Below are 24,790 nucleotides of genomic sequence, written 5' to 3' on the forward strand. Positions count from 1 at the left end.
CTGATATGCAACAATGTTTGTGGGCTGAATGCGAAACACTGACGATGCGAATGATGACACAGTCTCTTGGTGTCTACCCCTGGGACATTTATTATTCCATCTGGCACACGTGCAGCTTCAACTCGGCTGCATTTGATCGTGGCACCATGTTCTTCCTGCAGGTGTGGGGCTCTAGCTTGGGGCCAGTGTGGCGTAGTACCAACATTGATTGAGTAATAAAAGACCCGTGCCTCCGTTAGATAGGATTTATTACTTTCAGCCTTCAACCGCATCAGAAATGGAAGAGAGAACTGCCAAGTGGAATATCTTGTTTGTTTACTTCTTTGAACTAACAACTAAACTCTACGTAATAATGTCCACATGCCTAGGTAGATACGCTGCATGTCCCAGCAAACTCTTACACATCCCAGCATATGAAAGTACGTGTGAGCTCAGCAAGCTTACCTACGACATACTTTACCTACTTAAGTACCTAGGGTAGGTAGGTACTTAGGTACTTAAGTAGGTATTTAGATAAATACGGACATGGAGTATGTATTTCTTGAAAGCCTGTGGAGCTTCACCAGTACCGTCGACGCACCGCTGGTCCACAATGTGACACCAGATTTGTCAAAGGCGCGTGTGGGTGGTGACCCCTGTCCAGTTTTTCATGATTTGCATCCACAACAGCTGGATCTAACCTGCAACTTATCGACATCCGCTTCATTCGGGTTATTTGGCCCGGTCTTTACGTGGCAGAACATTCGCCATGCCGTCGCACAAACGCGTAATATCCGGTGATGGCGGTGATGAACCGCCATCTATTTTGCATCGTATTCGCAACATGTGGCAATTCGCCAACCTTTGTCAGTGGATATACATGTTTGGCAAGGCTGCGAAGATTGATGATGCCATCGACATTGAGGTAGGTGCATATAAACGTGACAACTGTTGACACTGGGTAGTGTCTAACCAACCCTGAACTCTCGGGTTATTAGGAAATCGAAACGGATTGCTTAAAACCACAACCGACGCTGCTCTCAGATATAGCACTGGCTTTGCTTAAACTGGTGTCCACACACCGTGGACTGACGTGAGCCCTATCCGAAATATCCAAGTCATGATAAAGTCTCAGTATGCTAAATTTTCCATAAAGACCAGATGTACTGGATCACCAAATTCGAAAGCAATATCTAGCGAAAGCACCGAAACAGAACCCGTTTGGTAGCGAGATCAACCCTGTGTCTTTCAGCGGCCTAGATGTCTTTACAAAGGTAGTCAGAACTGTATCAGTCGAATTCGAGCTATTGTATTTTTCAACGTTAACAGGCAATATGAGCAGGTCAAGGTTCTTCAAAAGCTGACACAATGGACAATGGTGCACCCGGAGCGCCTTCGAGAGAAAATGGTAGAGCACAAAGATGCTGAACAGTCCAATTGGGTATTAAGCCGCGCCACTTTTTAAATTTTCATGATGTTTATTAATTTACTCTAGCGCATTGAGCCGTATGGATGGGACAAACACGACCGAGTGTATTATGTGCTGGACGACAACAGAATATACCGATTTACAGAACCACAGAGCAACGGCCCACAACTAAAACCCAGAAAGACGAAGCAGTACCGGACTGGTCGCCGAGTAAGCAAGAGACGACGCATATCATCATCTTGTGAAGACGATGTCGAGGATCTGAGCGACAGGCAATATGATTCACAGCCTCCCGAGGATGATCTTGGTGGGGGGGCTTGGGAATGCATTGCTATCACGTTGCAAGAAACCAAGTCTTTCATAGAAACATTGGCGAAAACTCGTGATGGAAATGAGAAAACATTGCGAAAACAGCTTGAAACGCATTTACTACCGATCCTTGAAAAGCAGGAGGAAGCGACGAAACGACGAGAGCTCCAGCGAGAGCGCGAGTTGCTCAACTTAGCCAAGATGGCAAACGCCAAAAGGTCGAGCCGAATTGCCGATAAGGTGCAAAAAAAGAAGAGGGATGTAGAGGAAAAGAAGGAACAGCGTCAGAGGTTAGAAGCCGAGAGAGCTGAGCACCGGGAGAAGCTTGTCCAGCTCAAACTTGAGCAAGAGCGCGATTCCCGTATGCATGCTCGCCAGCGACGTTTGAAGGAGAGAGAAGCCCGTCGCATGCGCCATGAAGAAGAGCTAGCCCAGTTGTCTGAGGATAGCAAGCATGCTCCTGAGTCCGCACGCATCTCTGAGCGACGCCTCCATGCTGAGATCCAGCGAAATCAACAAGCACTAAAGGACATTGAACAAGAAGAAGACGACTGGGTCTTTGATTGCATTTGTGGATTACATGGCCAAGTTGATGATGGGACTCACAGCGTCGCTTGTGAATCTTGTAACGTTTGGCAGCACAGCAAGTGCCTGGGGATCCCTGAAGACGAAGCAGACCAAAGCGAGTTCCGTTTTGTCTGTTCGTCGTGCAGGCGCCGAGACGATGATAAGAATGCATCACCAAAGACTATCATCAAAATCAAGGTTCGACCGTCGAAGATCATGCCGAACGCTCCAACAAGGGCGGATGCACACACGGTATCCGAAGTGAAGCATGATTCGATCATCCAGTCGGGTCAAGATCGTTCAGCGGAAAAACCATCATCTTTGGTGTTGCAGAGAGAAACCCGACCTAACGGGTTGGCAATGGTCTCTAATCAGCCGCCATCTCAAGCGACAATATCCAGACTTGGTTCTCATAGAGATGTTGAGTCCTACAAGTATTGCAATTCCTCAAACAAGGCTTCTCCCAATATTTCTGGCTCTACGGCGCTATCTGAAAGTCAATCCCTCGCTACGCATGGTTCGTCTACTGCAAAGCAGGACGTCGCCAGGAATGCACAGGCCGGAGAATTAGCTCAGCTCAGTTTGTCCATTGTGGACACAAAGGCTCCAATTGATACGGGTGAATCCCTTTCTTCAGCGCCCTATTTGGCACCAGGGGATAGCAAATATTCGGGCCTACGTCTCAATCAGACTGGTTATTCTCCTTTAACACAACAATCACCAACAATCGTCATGCCGGCCACACACACAAAGGACAATCTCGAATCATGCAAAGGGGCCGCTGAGGAAAGAAATTCATCGTCTGCACCTGATTCACTACCAGTCTCTATTACATCATTTGCAGCCACACCAGGCTTTGTATCAACACCAATAAGGCCGAACGAAGAACACGAGGCCGGCTAAATGTTACAAAATACAATGGGTATGAAAGCAAGTTGCCCCTGTTGTGATTATCCTCTGCATCTCTTAAGCACATGTTGTCAAGACCGATGTGCCTCTGCAGGGTTGCAGGCGAAACTGCTTAGCCAGGGACGGCACTAAGGAAGATCTACCAAGGCCAGATTTCGCCTTTGAGTCGGCTTTGCATTATCACAGCCCTAAATTCGCATCAAGATAGTCATCGGCCATGAAAGAAGTTGTCGTTGATGCAAGAATGCAAGCTCTAGCAAATGTCAAGATTCATCTAATGGGTGGGCTATCTTACATCTGTTTACAGAGTACTTGTCTCGACTAGTGAAAAATTCCTATATTTTCGCTTTTTACAGCGACAGGTTCTCATCATACGTGGAGCCATGTGACTCGGTTTACAATTTTAGTAGTATTGGCGCCATGAGGTGTGTCCGCTGTCTCACGAGCTATTCTGATGCTTAGTATTTGACAATAATCTGTCTCGACTCTTCATGCCTTCGAAATGAACTTTGTTATCTCAAAGACTATGTCGGAGGGCAAAGCCGGATAAATTGGGATGTTTCACATGCTCTGCGCAACTTGCGGTCAGAGGGTCTGAGTGAAGCAACTGTGACCTCATATTCTGACCACATGCTATTCGCGCAAAATATATCACGCTTTGATACTCTCCAGACCCCGATGGTTGACCCCAAACAAGGGGGCGCCTTGTCAAGGCCACTCGCTGGCACTTAGTTGGGCTGAATTGTCCGCATGGTGGTCCGTTTCATAACGCACAGCCCACAACGGTGTGTTCTTTGTGGCCGCATGCGGCAGAATTGTATTTTTGAACCTGAAATGTTTCTTCTGCATAGAACTATCGAGCAAAGGCGAGGGTGGTGTCGTTGGTATTCCGGTAACCGAAAAAGCTTGTGACGGCCAACAACACAATGTCGCAGAAGGCTGACCCGTCAGGGCTATACTTTGCTAAGTCTCTTTCCTGCTTTCAAGGGGGGTATTATATAAGATAAACGACACCTCCTCATCCTCATATTTATTTTCTTGTGCCTATCGTGTAACTTATTTACCCAGTTTATCCTACAGCTAACAACCGTTGGCAAAAACCCATTCTTTCTCACCAAGTTTGATCTAAAGCGTTGTGGCTACAAAGCCGGAAATTGTCCCAGATCCCACGCACCTATAACATACCTGCTTGGACAGAAGATTTAAACATTACGCCAATTCCATCACCTCTTGCCAACGGAAAGGTCCGAACTGCGAATCTGCTAGACACGGTTCAGAGGGTTCAAAATACCAAAAGCAGATTCTAGATTTGCCACGAACCTCGTACAACAGCAAGTACACATTCCCAACATGTAGGTCTCTTATATTCTATCTTGGGAGTGCTTTCTATTAACAGATTCCAGATACTATTTCTAGTCCAGAAAAAGGCGGCAGAGAATCGTTCGATTCTTATTCGAGCACTGTCAGCTGCAACAGGTCAGTAGCGTAAAGGTCCCAACAAGATGGTTACACTTATGCTAACTAATTGTCAGATTCACGTTAGAGGTCATCGTCTCGAGGTGCTACCAATGTCAAGTCCTCGACCTGATAACACAACAGATAGAAACAACATGCGGACCGGGAGGACTACACCAGTAGGAGTTTCTGAGCGTGCCAATCTTTCGCGTGCCTCAATAACGACCCGAAATGAATCCGCATCATCAAAGCCATTTACTACCGATTGCGAGTCATTAATCAAGACACCGTTGTCGTCACTCTCCAGGGAATACCCTAGTGACTACAATGACCTCGAATCTTTCGCAAAACGTTCGGTCGAGGAACGCCAAAGGAAAGCGAAAGAGGAAGGGAAGGTATTGAGGCCATTGAACTCGTATATGCTGTATCGAAAAGCGTACCAGCAAGTCGCTCGGCGAGTACTCAGCAATGATCAGCAGCAACTTGCCTCCAAGATTGTTGGTATATCATGGAACAAATATGAGCCGAAGGAGATAAAGGACAGATTCAAGTCTCTGGCGAAAATCGATAACCAAATGCATCGTAAAGCATTTCCCGCATATAAATACACCCCTAATCAAGCAAAGAAGCCAAAGAGCGGCGCCCTCGACTCTAAGAAACTGTCAACCTCAATCGAGCGCCGGGTATGCCGACGATTCAGTAACAAGGAAGCATATTCTCACGGAACTCCGGGAAAGAAACTTACTCGACCAAGTCATGTAGAAGCGCTAGGGCAGCATCAATCTGGTGAAGGGAACATGAACATTAAGTGGTGGACACAGGGGCCACTAAGCTTCGCAAACCCTTTGATGTACCAAGGTGGGCATCATGATCGCTATGAGCAGCCCTTCGCTGCGGACTCTAGGTATTTTGAGTCTCAATACCCCGACGTCCTCGATGATGCCTCTTTCACCCAATTACCAACTCAACAGGTACCACTGGCTGCGAACACGCATGAGCGCCTAACTGGGGACGAATGTATTGCACCGCTGTTCCTCCAGTCGTTTGAAAACATGAGCACTTCCCAGAACCCTGGTGGATATTTAGATTGGCAATCCCAAGAGACGCAGGCAGTCCATGACTTTTCTCCTATTTCGCCTGACATGAATGTTGGCCAAGCGGCCGACCATGCATATGAAGGGCAGGAGGAGTGGGCAGTTCAGCATATTGATGAACGACAGAATGCTTTTGGCTGGCATCCAAGCAGCGAACAGAGAAGCAGATGACGGCCTGGCATAATAATGAGTATTATAAATGCGCATGTATTCAATTAAAATCTGCCTTATAGAATTCTAGTTGTCCACAAGTAATTTGTGAGTAGTTGATTATTAGTAGTTCCCGTCTTTCCATAATTTGATGGTTCTGTGCTCAGCAGGCAAAGAACAGCATGCTGTATTAAATGTGAATGTGCTAACCGGCCATTTGAAGTCACTTGCACCAACCATCTCCCAACTCACAGGTGCCTAGTACCCGCCTAGGTACCTACATATGTAGACTATAATTAGTACGTCGGCGAGGTCAACTGGTGTCCGGTCCTTTCAGATCATCTAGCATTTCAACGCGTTACTGGGCACAGAGAGCCAGGAAAGATGCAATCCATGTTCGGACGCTTTTGGTTAGCGCGTTTATTAGTAAGCCATTTTATCTAGTCGAACTTGCAATGTGGGGAATTGCCGTCATGTCAAGCAAGCAAGCAAGGAGGAACGCACAAGAACAGGCCAACGGATTGCCTCGGGACACACTGAGAACCCTCTCTGATACCGGTGAAAATGTCTTGGACTTCAAGCACAGTAACTTTTGTAGGAGTATTCCTACTTATACATGCGTATGTGCCCACTAGAATATAGGCCAGGTATCTCGGCTAACTCCGCCAACCACAGTTGCTATTCAGCACAAGAGCACTCGGCCATCTCGTCGACATCGAAAGCGCAATCCCTAGCCCAGCAGCACGCAGGAAGCACACTTCCGGTTGACATCCGGGTAGAAACAATGGTGGCCACTTTGGCTGTGTGCCTTGGTATTGTGATTGGGTCGGAAAAGCTACACCCTATACGGTGGCAAGTATGGGCCGGCAAGATCGAACGGGTTGGCAAGGCAGGCTTTCTTGACGGCAACGGGCAAGTGGACAGAGATTTTCGAGGGAGCCCGTTCAGAATGTTAGAATATCGTCCCAGCTTTCTCGATATCCGCAGACAACGTCTCGCCTTTGCAAAGTGGGTGAAAGCTAGAGATACACTCTAACAAATGGCCGTGTTCGATGTTAAGGTTTGACTGAGGAGCCTGCTACATATCGTACCCTCAAAACAAGAAATTTCCTGCTGTTCTTGAAAGATGCAGGCCAGTAAGGAGGTGTCAAATACATCCTTTGATTGTGGTGTCTTGTTTGAAGTTATTTATAGTGTAACATTGTCTGCAGCTACAAGCAAGACGACTCATACCTTTCAGTTCTGCTAATCTAAACTTCATCATCTATTTTCCTAGTATCGGACGAGATGAGTTGCTATCTACGTAATGCTTTTGCTATTACAAGTCCCGGACTTCAACCAGACTTCTTTCAAAGCTGTTGTGTTCTGAGGAGCTATGCGCCTTGGTTGTTCATATTTGCACCAAGGTGCGCATTTTCATGACATAAATCTATACATAATCCCTCGTAATATCTTTCCCGATCTTATTGAGGTATTTTTATTGATATCGTTATTGGCCAGCTATAGCAATGCGAGGGAAGGAGTGTCCAAATGTCTGCTGCCTCTTGCCATTTTGTCGGAGGGCCACAATGACAATCTTTAGTCATCCGCCTTGCCTGTGAAGCTGGTCTCGTGCAAAATGACTTCCCATCACTTTATACCGTCGTGCTTCATTCAGATTATGTTGTTTGTTCCATCACCAGAGGACTCGCATCATCTTCAATTTCCTAATACTCTGTATCGCCAATCCACATAGCCTAATGGAGGCTGCAATCTGTACTACCAGGTCGCAAGTGGAGAATGACGAATCTCTTTATGCGTTACAACAGTCCCCGGAGGTCATCATGGCACTCGATGTTTGCGATGATGGGACCATGGGATGTGCTTTCTTCGACAGCATGGACGGCTCCTTGCAGTTGGCAGAAGATGTCCATCGATCGACTGTGGACGTGTCGGAGCATTTCGCAACCCTTGCCTGCCCGACATTGTTATTAGTTTCCAGCAGAGCTCCGCAGGAGTTTCTAGACCACGTTCAAAGGAGTAAGGAAAATTAAGACTGATCACCCAGTCCCCTTCTCCCCTTCCCTGCATTAACTCCATTTCGTGTCTTCTTCAAGTAGCAGTTGTTCTAACAGTTGCTAGGCGCTTTTCCTTATAAGAGCTGTGTCCAAATATTATCGTCGTCAGAGTTTTCTGTCGAGGCAGCGGTAGACAGACTGTCAAGCTGGAGAAATGATCAGTTGTCAACTGCCCAACCAAGCTCAAGAGCTCCAGTTGATGCCAGTGTCCGCCGTGATCTTCCTAATGGCGGAGATGGGAAGAGGGTAGATCGTTGTAGCATCAGCCCTGAGGAGGGTGTTGCCAACGCAAGTACTAGAGAACACAAAAATCCTGTGTCTGTAAGAAGTGACTCTAAGGTTGAACCAACTCACAGCTAACGACCGTAGCTCGGTTGCGCTGGTGCTGTCCTCACCGAGCTTCGTTACAAATGCATCTCGAGAAGCAGCCCCTCTTCTGAGCCCATATCACATCAACCCATCCCTGTAAAGACTTTTGCTTTGGCAAATTATGTCGCCCTAGGCTCAGAAACATTGCAAACCCTGCAAATCATTCAGTCTAAGATTCACCCGAACAGCCAGTATTGGGGTGGGAGAATGCAGAGTCAAGATCAAAAAGAGGGCCTCTCCATATATGGCCTTTTCCAAGGCCACAGCCACACACCTCAAGGCAGAGCTAAGCTTCGCAGGCTTATATCACGTCCAGTCTCAAACGTTTCAATAATTGAGGACCGCCAGCAGGCTATCTCTTTATTCCTTCTGCCGCGGAATGCAGATAAAACTCGACGTATTATTGGGGCCCTAGGAAAGATTCGTAATGCGAAAATCTATCTGGAGCATCTTCAAAAAGGCACTGGGTACTCTCTGACAAAACAGGCCTTCAAAGGGAGCGTTTAGGCGATGCTTCGTACATTTGTTTCTCAGGCTTTGAAACTGCGAGGTTTATTAATTGATCTGGCTGACGATAACGATCATCATTTCATTCGAGCTGTGCGTGCCACACAAAGTAAACCCTCAGGAATATCGTATGTTTCGGGAACTAGCGGCATAACTAATTCTTCAGTAGACGATTCCCAAATTTGATCAGGACTCCCTAGTGGCTATTGGCGAGCTAATTAGTCACACTGTGGACTTCGAACAATCCGAATACCGGGGTCGAACAACTGTGAGGCTGGGCCTTGACCGGAATCTCGATGAATTAAGACGACATTACGACGGCATGAATAGCTTCCTGGCAGAAATTGTTGTGTCTACTATTCAGACAGTGCCTCAATGGGCGGTTTCTTACATCAGATCATGCATTTTTCTACCGCAGCTTGGGTTCCTCATTGTTACTGATGTTGATCCAAGGACTGGGAAAGGGAAATACCGAGTGAACTGGCCTAATGAGGATCATTGGGAACTGCTTTTTGTTGCGGACGATTCAGCTTATTACAAAAATGACAATATGCATCACCTTGACGATCAGTTCGGCGATGTTTATTGCAAAATAGCAGGTAGGCCAAGAGAGTCCGAGATGTTTGCTTTACTGAAATGCCACAGATAGAGAAGTTGAGATTCTCCATGTCCTTTCCCAAGAGGTTTTAAAATCCAGCGAGTGTCTGTCGGTGGCTTCCGACGCTTGCGGTGATGTTAACGTCATTCTCGCCTTGGCCCTAACTGCAGAGAAGTATAAATGGAGTGTCCCGAAATTAACAACTAGAAGTGGCATTCTCGAAATTAAAAAGGGGCGACATCCTTTGCAAGAACTAGTTGTACCAAGCTTTGTTCCCAACGACTGTCAGCTAGGAGGTAGAGGTCACAACGACGACGATTCGTGTCAAAATCAGTCCAGGTGCATGGTTCTTACCGGCCCCAATCACTCAGGCAAGAGCGTTTTCTTGAAGCAAGTAGGGCTCATCGTATATCTCGCCCATATAGGGAGTTTTGTCCCTGCAGAAATGGCGGTAATCAGTGTCACTGACCGGATACTGACCCGTATATCAACACTGGAGAGTGTTTGCAAAGAAGAAAGTGCTTTTGCTATCGACTTAAAACAGTTGCTCAATGTGATAGAGCTGTCGACCTCGAAAAGTCTCTTGATAATCGACGAGTTTGGGAAGGGGACTAATTCAGATGACGGTGCTGGACTCCTTGCATCTTTCTTGGAGCACTTATCATCACTTGCAGTCAGAGCTCCCAGAAGTCTGGTCGCAACACATATCCACGATCTGTTTGGCTGCCACCAGCTGCTTCCGACCAGTGGTTTACAAATAGCCCACATGGATGTACTCAAAGCACAGTGTGGGGAATTCAATGGTGACTACATAACATACTTATTCAAGCTTCGTGATGGATATAGCTCGGATCTCTTCGGAGGTTACTGTGCAACTTTAAACGGAGTTCCCAATTTAGTCGTTGAACGTGCTAATGTCCTATCAATGCTGCTCAGTCGCAACGAGGACATCACAGTTCCCTGCGCCAGACTTTCACCGGAAGAAGAGTTAAAGCTGCATTCTGCTGAGATCGTTGCGCGGAAATTTCTAGAGGGCTTTCACACCTTGGTCAGCGAAGAGAATTGTCTATTGCAGGATGCTCGACATATGTTGCAAAATATACTATCCACATAGATGAATTCGAGTTGAAATGATACATCTGCTATCCTTTGCAGGGTCTCAGACGCTCGACAAGGAGAAATGTTACGTGGGTAGGGTCCTCAAGATTTACAACACAGGGAAACCAGCGGTCGCACGCACTAGATCTTTCAAGGAGGCATACTTTGAATGCCACGTGTAGCAGATATCTACTGGAGCTTTCTTCTTTATGACCGAGGATGATGTTCTGTAACTGAAATTTGAGTGACAGCTAGCCAATACACGGTACGGAAGCTTTGGGGCGTATCCCATGCACAGCGTGCATTCTACCACAGAAGAAAAGGCCCGTTGTCCCCGCCATTGTATGTTTTGTTGCTGTTGGATTGGCGATGAACACGCATGTTGATATCTAGGCCTGCTGGTTCTTCGAATGCATCTGGTGTCCTCGTCTTCCACCCGCTTATGCCACTGTTGAAGGTCATGTCAAATTTCTCAATATGTAGCAAGTCTCTAATCAGCAATGAGAAAGAGAAGCTCTGCTGATAAGCGACTTATAGCTTTAAGCTCACTCATTCGCTACCAGGACATCGTCTTGTATGGATGGCTCTGTTTCTGACACCTCTCAGCGTAGCAATTTCTGTCTAGGCTTAGAAAGACCACAGATGATGTGGAAGGCTAAGGCATCACATGCTTTTGTGTCATGACGAGCCATCTCTGTTAGTCACCTGTCCGAGATATGACGCAATCTTGACCGAGTACTCTTTTTGCTTTCCCTGACAATCGTAAGCGTCTCGCATCTCTAATGTATGCCGGTCTAAGCAAAAGTTTGTTCCATGCTTGAAGGTGTCTAGAGAATATAATTCACCTTGGAATAAAATCGCAGCGGGTAGTTGAGAGTCGCAGGCAAATTTGGCCATTATCATCAGCTTTTCAGCTGCTAGACGAATAGAAAGAGAGCAGCAAGAGATCCTACTATAGCAGCCACAAAAAGTGGCGCAGCTGAGTTTTTCTTCCCTGTCTCTGAACTTTGACTAAAGGACTCGCATTTGGTTGCCTGGGCATTCGAGCATGCTTGACTGCTAAGGCTTGCGCAGATTGATGTAGCGGAAGCGCCCAAATTTCTCCCTTCCCCGTTAACAGTTGTGCCTCCTCCTCCTGGAACATCAACAGTCACTGCATAGCCACTCCCACCCAGGTTTATCAAGCAAGCATTATAGTTTTGAGAACAAGCTTTCGTGGCAGATGCGCATGAAGCGCTATTCGGAAATGAGGTAGGAGCATATGGGAAGGAAAAATACGGATTCTGCACATAGGATGGTGTCGCAGTTGGGATGTTGCCTGGCGCAGTGGCTGGAGCTGTACCAGTACACACGGCCCTGTGTAGAGCGATTTCGTTAGCGCGTTGGTGATCTTCTTCATTTGTTCAAGGGCTACACTTACCCAGATGGACAACATGCAGCGTTATGGTTTCCATCTAGAGCGCAAAGTTGACCGTTCTGGCAGCAAACACCGTCGAAGACGGCACCAAGAGATGTCGGGCAAGGGAAAGTATTTCCTGGACATTGTGCTCTGCCGAACAATAATGGTGTACTCGCGGCGTTATACGTTGGCGACGCCTGATGGGCTGATACCTGTACTGAGGTGGTGCCTAGCAAGATGAAAGCAAGAGTTGAACTAAAACGCCCCATTGAGAGAACCAGAAGTATCGCGCTTCCCTAGATATTTGAAGACAATGATACACATCAGGGAAACCTCAGAAAATGGCGCCGTGAGTGTAAAATTCCACCGGCCTGGGCGAGAGCCAAGTATGAACGTTGTAAAGGGTTCTGAAGCCTTTTGGATATTCGGTCAATTCTGTTTCACGGTTTCGTGGCAGCGACCTAGATTAGTGGAGCATGATGTCACCTAACTGGTTGGCTCGGCAACCAATCATGTCAAAGTCACTTCTGCCTCAATTTCGGACCGGACAACTCATCCTGCAGGCAAAACGTATTGTAGCATTGTTTATATTGGCCGCTGCCGTATTTGATTGCACGTTATGTACATGACTAATCCCGCCATATCCCTTTTTTTGACTTTACATCAATGACCACGGACATGGTTCAGGATGAGCCTAAGCCGATTTAATGCCGTCGTGCTTGCCTCCAGAGATTCCTGGGTCTGGGTATATTGCTGCAGCTCCTCCTTCGCCTCTGTTGCGAGAGGTCCTAGATCCCCCCATACCTCGTCAGTATAGGAGGAAAGTACATCATTCCAGTGTCTTAACCAGGTGCTTCGGGCAAGCCCTGCGTCTGATGTGCCCATGTAGCTGTCCACATCCCTCCCGCAACCTTCAACTCCTACCACAAAGGCTGGGCTAAAGTTGAGGAGTCGGTCCCAAAACGGCCAGGAGCTCCCAGATCCGAATAAAGCGGCTTGTAGCCTGGCTACCTCGAATGGTGACATCTCCTCTGGTGCCTCAGAAATTGGTAAATCCCCGGTTTCTGGCTGTGAGAGGAACTCCACCACATCAGAGCCGTCCAAGGCTTCTTGCTCCATTACAGATTTATCTTTCCTAGGTGCGTCCAAGACATCAGTTGTGTATAAGTTGGGTTTCGGTGTTTCCCCAGCTGCGAATGCCTCAAATTCATTTGATGTCCCTTGTAAGTCACGGTCCGATCTAAACGAGTGTTGAGCCATATTAGCAGAAGCCTGTCTATTTCTCTGTTGCTCCGTTCCGGAAATCGATTGGTGTGTCGTAAGGCATGCTGATGCGCTCGATTCCCCCCCTCCCTTTTGGCTTGACGGGAAGTTCGGTATGCACTTGTCGCTTATTGTACTATGAATGATAGCTCTACCAGATGACTGAAGCCTGTCGATGATCGAAACTGTATTTTTCCCCTTTCCCTTGTCATTGGACAAATTGGAAGTATTGCCATTCGCACTGGTACCATGTTCTTCCAGCCAGCCGTCCGAAGGTTGGTGTTGGGAATGCACCTCTCCCTCCATTGGCATATTTTCCCCATCATCAGCCATGTCTAGTGTGGTTTGGGTGTAGAATCCGATTTCGTGTGATTGTTTGATCAAGGTCCTTTCTTTTGCGGTACATATGTTGTGTAGTATTCGCTGTGTGTGGAACTGTCGGCCTTCTCCGACACAGATGGGAAGTGTAGGTAGATTAAGTGCCACTTCGTGACAGATTCCGCCGAACCTCAAAACCCGCGGACGAGGCTTAGTGGTAGGCGCGGGCAGGTGTAAAAGAAGCCGGGCCCCACTTATGGGAAATCGGTCTCACATGCTCGGCACAAGCGCCAAGTATTTAGTGGGCAAGCAGCCACAGCTTCGACAACCACGCACGCCAGAGATATGTGTGTGCGGGAAGTCGTCGCTCACAATGTATCGTCATGTTATTCTAGTAGCGTGAGTGATCAACTCATACACCGTGATGTATTTGCAGATGGAGAATTAGATCAACCTACGGCTGCATTTCGGCCACACAAGAGCTCTCGAATCAGTGTTCCCTGTTTTCTCTTTTCCACAACGAGCTTCTCTTTATGTCAAAATCTTTGAACTACTACTTGGAGAGCCATGATCATATCTATTTGGGGCCATGTATACCTATTCTTTGCTAGATGTGATCCCTTACCTTCCTACGCATCCCCTATATATACCGAAACCTCCGATAAGTTCAAAGTCGTCTCTGACGTAGCAGGATTGCTTGCGTGCGGTTTAGATGGTGAGGTGAAGCTCAGAAGTTTCGAATACAAGGCGCTTAACATTTGCGTTGATTCAACCAGGGATTTGTCTGGTTGACGTACGTAGATGTCCATTTTATCATACCATTGACCTCATCATAATTCTAATCGCAAGAGCCTACCTATATTGCCGGTCAGAGTAAACAAAACACTAGGAAGGCTTCTTCATATCTCCTAGTGTGATTTTATCTGTATTGATGAATTCTTTTAGACCTGGAAGTTCTCAACCTAGTAACTTTAAGTAATAGAACGTTTGCATGCACGCAGTACCGTAATGACGCCTGTGTATGTCGCAGGCACATATCCACAAGAGGCACCTACTTACATAGACTAGATGGCTACTTACCTACTTAGAGGCAGGCATAAGTTCTTGTCGTTGATGCTCCGAGGTTACAGGTTCATCCTCAAGGTGCCTTGCGAGGACATACAAGTCAACTGGTACCTACCTTGGTACCTAAGGTAGTTCACGAGGTGGGGTTAGGCCCCAAACATGCCTAGCAGCAGTTGCGCACTCTACTTACTTAAGTAAAGTACTTAAGTACTCTGTGACACAACATTGAAACCGAGACAATACAATAATGCCCCGCCTCTTCAGCTCTCCGCACTAGATCCATTGGAACAGAAAAGAGCTGAAGTCGCCTCCGGAGAGTTGAAGAAGAGCGGAATTGGTACTTATTAATTATCCAGTACTTAGCCTAACACCAAATTGAGAACAGCAGCCATATGCTGAGGCACATACTAGGTACTTAGACCTAGGTATCGTTAAGTACACTTAAGTACTTAAGTAGGTAGGTATTTTCGCAGTAGGGGGAATGTAGACTACTTAAGTACGTAGTACGGACTACCTTAGGTAGACGTACCTACTAGTAACCCAATTACGAGCGGGATGGATTAAGTACTTAAACCTAGGTACTTAGGTAAGTACTCAGGTAGCGCAACAGTGCCAGACAAGGCCGTAATTACCAGCGACGCCATAACAATAGTTGAGTTTGATCAAATGTCAATCATCCCATCTAAATTATCTCGTGTGATCATCCCTAGAAGCATGTTTTAGATAATTGTCACTATTTTTGCTTCGCAACACTTTCTCAGGATTCTGATCGCCGCGGTAGCAACCCCAACTTGCTCTCTTTTGTGATCTGCCTACCTCTACTAGGTACTTACTTAAGTACTCAGGCAAAGTAGCTAAGCCAGTTTGGCCTTTGACCATTGACCTCTGTAGGAGCACCACCTTGGCCCGCAGCCAGGAGCGAGCTGTTGTGGGAGCTGCCCTCAGGCCCACTACCGCCGCCACCCACGGTCGTCAAACGACATCATCCACCGCCCGCCTTCTTTCGCCGCATTGATTATCAACAGGACTGGCCCGCGTGCCACGAATACAGACTCATCATCTCAGGCGACCGCCATCTGCCTCACCATCCACGACCGTCGCACGATCCTGGGACGCCTAGACAGTCTCCACGACGCATTTTGCTGTCGCCGTCACCATACCGCTTGGTCTCACCAGCCTGCCACAATTTTGACCCCAATCATCTTCGCTGCCGTTGCCACTTCCAGCAAAGATGGTGGACAGCGAAGTGAATTCTCCTACGTGGAAGTTCACACAGTATGTTACTTTCAATAGTGGTAGATAAAGCGCATACTGACCAAATCACTTCAGATGCTTCGGCGATAAAGGTGACGTTGAGGATATAACTGAAGGTGAGCAAGCTCTGCCGTGAGCGATCTATGCTGTTCCTAGCTTTTCTATCCGCTAACACTCGTCTCACCGCCTATCAGCTGATATAATATCTACTGTCGAGTTTGATCATACTGGAAATTACCTTGCCACGGGCGACAAAGGCGGTCGAGTGGTCTTATTCGAGCGGAACGAAACGGTATGGAATGCCCAAGAGGCTTAATTTCTCCTTCTTTGGCTCAAAACATAGATCCTACTGTATCCATTGACACAAGTTCTCAGAAGAAATCCTGCGAGTACAAGTTCCACACCGAGTTTCAATCACACGAGCCAGAGTTTGACTATCTGAAGTCTCTCGAGATCGAGGAGAAGATAAATAAAATAAAATGGTGTCGCCGTCAAAACGCGTCTCACTATCTTCTGTCCACAAATGACAAGACTATCAAGCTTTGGAAAGTATTTGAGAAGTCACTCAAGGTTGTAGCGGAGAATAATCTCTCGCATGACCTTACACCCGGTAGCGTGGCTGGCGGAGGTGTCTCGCGTCCGATGGCCACTACTCAGCACTTCCGAAACGCAGCAGACCTAAAGTTGCCGCGCCTAACACACCACGATACTGTTGTTGCTGCGGTCCCCCGACGCACGTATGCGAACGCTCATGCCTACCATATCAACAGCATATCAGTCAACAGCGATGGAGAAACGTTTATTAGCAGCGATGATCTGCGGATCAACCTTTGGAATCTCAATATACAAGACCAAAGCTTCAACATTGTTGATATTAAACCTGCTAATATGGAAGAGCTCACCGAAGTTATCACGGCCGCCGAGTTTCACCCGCAGAGCTGTAACTGGTTTATGTATGCCAGTTCCAAAGGCACCATCAAATTAGCCGATATGCGGGAGAGTGCATTGTGTGATCAACACGCCAAACGTAAGAATTTGACCACTCCACGTCCACCAGCCATTCGGAATCATTGAGCTAACCACCCATAGTCTTTGAACAGGAGGAAGACCCTTCATCCAGGTCATTCTTTTCAGAGATTATCTCATCTATTTCAGACGTCCGCTTTTCTTATGACGGCCGGTATATCTTGTCACGCGACTATCTCACCGTGAAAATTTGGGATATCAACATGGAACGTCAGCCCGTCAAGACAATACCTATTCACGAACACTTAAGGCCGAGACTTTGCGATACGTACGAAAATGACAGCATCTTTGACAAGTTCGAGGTAGTATTCTCAGGTGACGCGAAGAATGTCATGACAGGAAGTTACAACAACAATTTCATGATATACCCGTCAGACCCTGAAAAGGAAGTTGAAGTTGTTCTGCAGGCAGACAAGTCAGCCTTCAAGGCCAAAAAGGTTGGCGTCCCTACACCTATCAACTCCTCTACTAGCCCAACGACAAATGGGGGTAAAAAGAATGGATCTAGAGCCGGCAGTCCTGCAGGCGGTGCTCAGCGCATGAGAAAAGAAACGGACGCAGACCAGATTGATTTCAACAAGAAGATACTGCACATGAGTTGGCATCCTTTCGAAGACAGCATCGCTATTGCAGCAACGAACAATGTATGACAACATTCCTTTCGCCCTTTTGTTGATTCCGAATGCTAATACTTTTTTTCCTTAGCTGTTCGTATTCTCAGCCTTATAAGTGCAAATTGTAGTTTATTATGGTTGTCAGGAGTGCTGAGGTAATCCACAACGAGCCAAAAGAAAGACAATTAGAGGGTCGTCAGCATTTGAATCTAGGAACCGGGTTGGCAGGTGGCCTCCAGGGCTCAGATCAGCAACTAGGGGAGGAACGTGTAGGGGCGTTATACCATAGGTCTGGTTTGTCAGAAGTCATCATTCAGTGCAGTGCTGAATCACCGCCCAAATGCAAGCTTTGCAAATCCCTCGATGGTTCGAGGATGACATTGGGCCAAGAGGCCGTAGGCGGTCAATTTCCGCGTCGGCAACGATAAAACAAATCTTCCGGGAAGGGCTGCCTTATTGATTGTTACACAACCAGATAACATAAAGCTAAGAGACTGAGCGCCTCGGATTCCATAAGATATGACATTCTCTGTACATGTGACATACAACAGAATCTTCACTTGTCCTCGTCGGAACGTTTTATGGGCTGATGCAACTAAAGAAGACAAGAGAAAGGGCGTCTTGTTCATAAACTATTTCTCGATATGCCCCTCCAGGTTCTAGGCTCATGTTCCATACTTATTGTGTTTTTTTAATGCGAGGTAAACCCTTTCCGGCTCAAGACATCTAAAGTGTCTACTAGACGAAGAACAAAATTGCTTCAATCACAATTAGAAGGCAAGGAACAATGAACGTCATTGACAGGTGTACTGACCACATCTTCGGATCATTTCATGTTCAGAGGAGGTGTTGCGCATAACGGATGACTAACTGTCCTGCTAGGAAGAGCGTTAGCGCTCACTAAGGCAAGTCAATCAGACCCACTTCAGGGTGAGCAATTTCAGGAGCCAGATGTCCGAACATGGGACAGGCATACCTGTACGTTGCTTGATTCATAAATTTGATCCATGTGCACGATCAAATATCAGAATCTGTGGCAAAGAAACTGCTGCGGTATCTGCTTGTTGTTTCCGCTGCAAGTTATTGAGGCCAAATACCGTGAATGAAACGTATTAAAGGAGCAATCCCATTGTGAGTAACTCGGCTTACCTCTGATAGCACCGAGAGTTTTCATTGCTCACGAAACCTCACCTAGGCCCAGTTCTGATTGATGTCCAAGTAACACAATAGATAGACGAAATGGCGGAGGATATCGCACAGCATCGAAATGGAGGCGGAAACCACTCCAACCATGGCAAAGCGCTTCAGGCATCCATGAGGACATTTATCGAGGTCGCACCGATTCTCACCGTGGCCGCAATGCTCAGCCTCATATTCGGGGGTTGCTGTTCTAATGTATGATATCCCATCTCCACTCCAACAAGATATGCATCAATTTTAATACTTGTTTCGCTCAAGGTTTACGCTCTGGAAGCAATTATTAAGTATGGAATATCTCTCCTGTGTGGTCCTTCGGCTTGAGGAAATATAGCTAACACGCCACTGCGAAGCTTTGAGCCAGGAAGTGGTAGGGTCTTATCCATACATGCGCAATGATATCTCTAGTCGTTGGCTAATCCTCCTAGCAGGAACGCTCCTGACATTTGTACAATTCTGTTTCGTCGCGGTGACAGGATACGTAGTGCAACTGGACAAGAGTAGACCGCCACTCTTTATAGCGCCTGCCAAGGTTCCTTTACGGCGGTGGCTAATCAACATCGTGCTCTTTTTTTGTATCAATGTGCTAAACAACCACGCATTCAGCTACGATATTTCGGTTCCAGTACATATTATCCTGAGGTCAGGGGGTAGTATTACTACAATGATTGCAGGATACTTGTATGGGAAGAGATATGCTCGATTGCAAGCTATCGCCGTCATATTCTTGAGTGTCGGGGTTGTTCTGGCAGCTTGGTCGGATGCCCAAGAAAAGGTTAGTCACCTTGTTTTCAATAATTTCGCCTGCGACATGCTAACATGGAATGTGCTTTAGGTTGTTTTACAACGAGACTCTGGTCGCCCAGCTTTCAACTCTGGGCTCATCATCTTACTGGTAGCCCAAGTCCTCTCCGCCATCATGGGACTATACACGGAGGCAACTTACCGACAATACGGGCCCCATTGGAGAGAAAACCTATTTTACTCTCATATGCTCTCGTTGCCTCTCTTCCTTCCGTTCGTGCCGTCAATGATGCGAAACTTCAGGAGCATGATGCATAGCAACATACTGACACTATCAATACCTTGGGTAAACTCTTCAATCGCAACACCATTTCCAAGCCAACTTGCATATCTAGCCATCAACGTACTCACCCAGTATGCTTGCATCCGTGGCGTCAACGTGCTTGCTGCGAAGTCTTCAGCTCTTACAGTCACGATTGTGCTAAATATAAGAAAGCTTGTAAGCTTGTTGCTTAGCATTTGGCTTTTCGGCAATTCCCTTGCCCATGGCACCCTCTTTGGGGCGATAATAGTTTTCATGGCAGGGGCATTGTACTCGCTTGGATCAGCACCAAAACAATACAGCGGTGGAAAAAAGGCTAACACTGTGGCGAAGCAAGAATAGTCCAACCATCTAGAGCGAGTAATCGAGATCACTAGATATTAGAACCTTCGTTTGGAAGTCCAAAAAAAAATGAACAATTGTATATGAAACCCAACCCGAAGATCTTAGACACGGAAGACCATTTTCTGGCTATAGTCGTGCTCTCCTCCCCCGCCCCAAACAGAAAAAAAAACATGAAATAAAATCTATTGCTCGTACAGAAACTAGTCTGCAGCCTAGTTCGGACCTTCAATGTTCAAATGTTGACTCATGCCGGATACAACCCCTGTTTTAATTGATGTATTAAATTATTAATAATAATAAAGAAAAAAAGGCTAGTTAATCACCGGGACCCACTAGTAGCATAATCTAGTAGCCGTACCTGGCTTAATTAGTAGTAACACGTAATATAAAAAAATACTAAACGTATTACGATGCGTCAAACCCACTAGCTTAAGAGGTGATTCATAACCTTACGCGCCGGCGAAAGCCATCCAGAGACGGCCTCTGCTACTCAAAGCCTGGAACAAAACGCAATTACAGTGACTCACGCCCAAAAAACTCAGAGCAATCCGACACAACATTTCGACGAGGTCTGCGCCCGACTTTCATAAGCCCATCATCTTCCCTGTAATCACCTTATTTTGCCTCTATACACCCAATTAAAATCAATTGCTCCTGTAAACAACGCGGCTTTTCGTGGGTCTCCGCCTTTGCATGGCTCCCCGAAACAATGCAGCTCCTTGCTGACGTCGGACTCAGCAGTCAACAACCTCATTTAATTGATGCATACTCTGAGTATAGGCACCTTCCGAAACCCCGACCCCTCGGACCCCGCCAGTGGCCTGCCATGACCTGTAATGCCAATGGTGTCGGCATGGGTATACCGTACACTTGACCCAACACTAACATCAATCACGCTAGCTCAGAAATCCAAACGTCTCATGCCAGTCGGCATAAAGGATAAACCTACCTAGGTACCCAACGCAATCCATTCAGCACATCACAGCGACGAGTCGGAGGGCTCACCTTGGCTTCAGCTAATTATCCCCATCTTTAGAACTCCAGCCCTCCACGTATTATCTGGTTCTCCATTTCAATCAAGAGACCTCAATTCGCGTCCACACCAACATTACCACAGTTCTCGACAAATATTAGTGGCATCCTCGCAGCGTCTCCCGAGTAATCGATCGCATTGCCATCTGCGAAGAGCTGAATAAACTACGGACAACCAGTGTCCGCTTGTCAACTGGACACAACATGGCCGGTGAGTTTCCACCATGTGTTGCACAGTTCTGCTGCAAACTTCTTTCATGATCTTCTCAGTCCTATTCTTGATTATGTTACCAGACATTGTCTTGCATCTATTCATCACAGCTTGGCTAACGCTCAACATCCTGCAGATAACGCCCACGATTCTCGAACCCGGCCAGCTCGATGTGAAGATACTGAGCAGGACGATGCATACTTGAGAAATGACGAAACAGTCGAAGCAATAGAAAACGGCGATGGGAGCTTTTCTCCTATGCCTGCAGACGAACAAGCTGGCTTGCAAGATGGCATGTTGTTACGAGATGTTCCGAAGCGCACAACCTTCTATGATCCTGTCGCGGAACGGCAAATGTCGCAAATGGATGCAAAACTCTTCTATCAGCGAAGCAAAATTGATCTTCGTAGTGGAACCGCAGGTGCCAGTAGTTGGACTCCTTCAAATCCCAACAGCCCGACACTGGCGTCGGGGTCCCGACCTGTTACAGAATATGGGGCTGACTCTTTAATTCTTGACCAAGATGGAGGTGGGTTGGCAACCAAATAATCATGAAATGCCCACCAAGTGACTGACACATTCAACAGTTGATGACACCGAAGTTTCCTCTATGCCTCAGAGCTTTGCTCACAATCATCCTGCCACTAGCTCCGGTGCTATTCCCAACTCTAGAAATAGTCAGAGCGAGGTGAATAATACCAGACTTGCTGCCGAGGGAAGCATGGCCGAATTTCCCAGCAACACTCTTTTCGATACCGAACCTCATGTTACAGCCGAGCTCAGTGCCATTTCTCAAAACATTCAGAAGGTGTTGGACTTGAGACGAAAGTACATTGCACTGTCGTCTCAAGGGCCAGATGACAATCCTAGAGACCAATCCAGCTGGGATATATATCCACCTCCACCTGAACCAGCCTGGGCTCAAACCAAGGGTGGTCGTACCAACTTTCCCGATGCGTTGTCTTCTGCCCAAACAGGGCATAATGACCACCGTCCTTCTTCCAGCTGGAGAAGGAAACCAGATCTCGATGTTGGAGAGGATTTCAACATGAACGACTTACTACCATTGCCCGGGGATGACGGTATGGCCTTCAGACTCGATGATAGTGGCGTTTATCAAGTGTTTGACAGTGATGACGCCACGCTGCCGGCAATCAAAGTTCCAACCATCAGGGAATTTTATATGGACCTCGAGAGTATTCTCACGATTTCATCGGATGGGCCCAGCAAGAGCTTCGCATTCCGGAGACTACAATATCTTGAAGCAAAATTCAATTTATACGCTCTGCTCAATGAGTACCAAGAAACAGCAGATAGCAAGAAAGTGCCACATCGAGACTTTTACAACGTTCGCAAAGTCGACACTCACGTTCATCACTCTGCTTGTATGAATCAGAAGCACCTACTAAGATTCATCAAGAGTAAGATGAAGAAGTATCCAAACGAAGTAGTGCTATTCCGAGATGGCAAACATTTAACCCTTGCAGAAGTGTTTGCTAGTATCAATCTTACTGCCTACGATCTGAGTATTGATACACTCGATATGCATGTAAGACCAACATGGTGCCACTGCTGACGCACAAATGCTTGCAGACACTAACAATCCACTACACTAGGCACATACCGACTCGTTTCACAGATTTGACAAGTTCAATCTCAAGTACAACCCCATCGGAGAATCTCGGTTACGAACGATATTCCTTAAGACGGACAATTTTATCCACGGACGATACTTGGCAGAAATTACTAAAGAAGTTATATCGGATTTGGAATCAAGCAAATATCAAATGGTCGAATGGCGTATTTCCATATATGGCAAGTCCATAGATGAATGGGACAAACTGGCAGCTTGGGTGGTGGATAACAAGCTCTTCTCGCACAACGTGCGATGGCTCATTCAGATTCCCCGGCTTTATGATGTCTACAAAGCAAGCGGTCTCATGGAAACGTTTGAGCAGATAGTCAAGAATGTCTTTCAGCCACTTTTCGAAGTAACGAAAGATCCATCCAGTCACCCCAAACTACATATCTTTCTGCAGCGAGTCATCGGGTTTGACAGCGTCGATGATGAAAGCAAGGTAGAACGACGGTTGTTCAGAAAATTTCCTGTTCCACAGGTATGGGATTCCAAGCAAAACCCCCCTTATAGCTACTGGATCTACTATTTATTCGCCAATGTGGCTTCTCTAAACCATTGGCGCAAGAATCGCGGGTTTAATACCCTCGTCATGCGCCCGCACTGTGGCGAAGCAGGCGACAGTGAGCACCTCGCAGTAGCCCTTCTCTCATGTCACAGTATTAGCCACGGACTATTACTCCGCAAGGTTCCTCTGCTACAATACGCGTTTTATTTAGAGCAAATAGGAATTGCTATGTCGCCTCTCAGCAACAATGCCCTTTTCCTGGCATATGAACGGAACCCATTTCACCAGTACTTCAGACGTGGGCTGAATGTTTCACTCTCCACAGACGACCCATTGCAATTTGCGTTTACCAAAGAGCCGCTCATAGAGGAGTATGCAGTCGCCGCGCAGATCTATAAGCTTAGCTCTGTGGATATGTGCGAACTGGCAAAAAATTCAGTCAAGCAAAGCGGATATGAAGCATCCATTAAAAGGATGTGGCTTGGACATAATTTTGAAAAACCAGGCAAGGATGGAAATATGATGGTCAAGACCAACGTCCCCGATCGCCGAGAAGAATTCCGATATCACACCTTACTTCAAGAGAGAGACGTGTAAGTATTCCCAAGCCGGAGCCAAGATACTGAGTGTAAAATTTTCGAGATTCGTGTCTGACCTCGTCACAGATTACGGCGATATGTGGCATATGATGGAACTAAAGAACCGAGCTCGACCGTGACAGCAGATATAGCCGCCTATAGAGCAGCCTCTCGGGCGGACGAGCCGTTAAAACTGGCAGGAATTGGCGAGAATACGCTTTGGGCTCAGGCTAGGGCTACAAGCGTGGGCGTCAAATCTCCCCTCAACGGCGAAGCCAGCTGCGACTCCGGAAGGGGTCCACATGCTATGGCAGATTTACACTTATCTGGAAGCGACCCTAGATTGTTCCCCGGAATTTTTACTCGGGATCACCGGTCTGAGAGTCTGCGAAGCTTGCAACAGGCCGATGAATGGGTCGTTGACTCAAGTGGGGCGCCTGGGGATGACGACGAAGACGAGTTATAAAAGTCTCTTGAATCGGTACAAACCTGATGCTAGTCAACCCCTACTAATAGGAGGCTGTGAAGCTACGTTTTGTCAATGACAGCACTTTCGGTAAACAGAGTGCCAAACTTAGAAGAGAGAGAAGGCGAGCAACCAGGTCGAAGAAGAGTCTGTGAAGCTGAATATAAGGCGAACTGTTGTGAACTAGACGATGGACGATTCTGTTCTTGAGCTAGATGCTTGGTTTAACCCACTCCTGAAAAAGAAGTTTTTTTTTCTTTGGGGGGCTAGTTCGGTTATACAGGGACAATG

At 46.9% G+C, this 24,790-nt stretch overlaps 7 protein-coding genes across 7 annotated transcripts; 6 read left to right on the top strand and 1 right to left on the bottom strand.

The window, feature by feature from the left end:
• Positions 1-748: 748 nt before the first annotated feature.
• On the top strand, positions 749-3,187 carry G6M90_00g109950 (uncharacterized protein; the record flags this gene model as incomplete). Its single annotated transcript, XM_014688375.1, has 5 exons — positions 749-904; positions 978-1,072; positions 1,136-1,253; positions 1,322-1,420; positions 1,475-3,187. 5 exons carry the CDS (start codon positions 749-751, stop codon positions 3,185-3,187), a joined length of 2,181 nt encoding a protein of 726 aa, XP_014543861.1.
• Positions 3,188-4,803: 1,616 nt separating this feature from the next.
• On the top strand, positions 4,804-5,913 carry G6M90_00g109960 (uncharacterized protein; the record flags this gene model as incomplete). The annotated part of the gene is made up of 1 exon (XM_014688374.1): positions 4,804-5,913. The coding sequence occupies one exon, from the start codon at positions 4,804-4,806 to the stop codon at positions 5,911-5,913; it is 1,110 nt and encodes a 369-aa protein (XP_014543860.1).
• A 452-nt stretch (positions 5,914-6,365) lies between these two features.
• G6M90_00g109970 (uncharacterized protein) lies at positions 6,366-6,928 on the top strand (the record flags this gene model as incomplete). Its single annotated transcript, XM_066131798.1, has 2 exons — positions 6,366-6,486; positions 6,579-6,928. The coding sequence occupies 2 exons, from the start codon at positions 6,366-6,368 to the stop codon at positions 6,926-6,928; spliced, it is 471 nt and encodes a 156-aa protein (XP_065987991.1).
• A 787-nt stretch (positions 6,929-7,715) lies between these two features.
• On the top strand, positions 7,716-10,537 carry MSH5 (MutS 5; the record flags this gene model as incomplete). Its single annotated transcript, XM_066131799.1, has 5 exons — positions 7,716-7,911; positions 8,014-8,270; positions 8,319-8,414; positions 8,995-9,424; positions 9,471-10,537. 5 exons carry the CDS (start codon positions 7,716-7,718, stop codon positions 10,535-10,537), a joined length of 2,046 nt encoding a protein of 681 aa, XP_065987960.1.
• Positions 10,538-12,583: 2,046 nt separating this feature from the next.
• Positions 12,584-13,180, bottom strand: G6M90_00g109990 (uncharacterized protein; the record flags this gene model as incomplete). Its single annotated transcript, XM_014688371.1, has 1 exon — positions 12,584-13,180. One exon carries the CDS (start codon positions 13,178-13,180, stop codon positions 12,584-12,586), a length of 597 nt encoding a protein of 198 aa, XP_014543857.1.
• A 2,617-nt stretch (positions 13,181-15,797) lies between these two features.
• On the top strand, positions 15,798-17,575 carry pab1 (Protein phosphatase PP2A regulatory subunit B; the record flags this gene model as incomplete). The annotated part of the gene is made up of 6 exons (XM_014688370.2): positions 15,798-15,841; positions 15,896-15,936; positions 16,015-16,112; positions 16,196-16,847; positions 16,910-17,490; positions 17,552-17,575. 6 exons carry the CDS (start codon positions 15,798-15,800, stop codon positions 17,573-17,575), a joined length of 1,440 nt encoding a protein of 479 aa, XP_014543856.2.
• A 3,729-nt stretch (positions 17,576-21,304) lies between these two features.
• Positions 21,305-24,499, top strand: ada1 (AMP deaminase; the record flags this gene model as incomplete). The annotated part of the gene is made up of 5 exons (XM_014688369.1): positions 21,305-21,311; positions 21,448-21,840; positions 21,899-22,860; positions 22,928-24,048; positions 24,121-24,499. 5 exons carry the CDS (start codon positions 21,305-21,307, stop codon positions 24,497-24,499), a joined length of 2,862 nt encoding a protein of 953 aa, XP_014543855.1.
• Positions 24,500-24,790: the final 291 nt, after the last annotated feature.

Source organism: Metarhizium brunneum, chromosome 7, assembly GCF_013426205.1.
Source record: "Metarhizium brunneum chromosome 7, complete sequence".
Lineage (NCBI taxonomy): Eukaryota > Fungi > Ascomycota > Sordariomycetes > Hypocreales > Clavicipitaceae > Metarhizium > Metarhizium brunneum.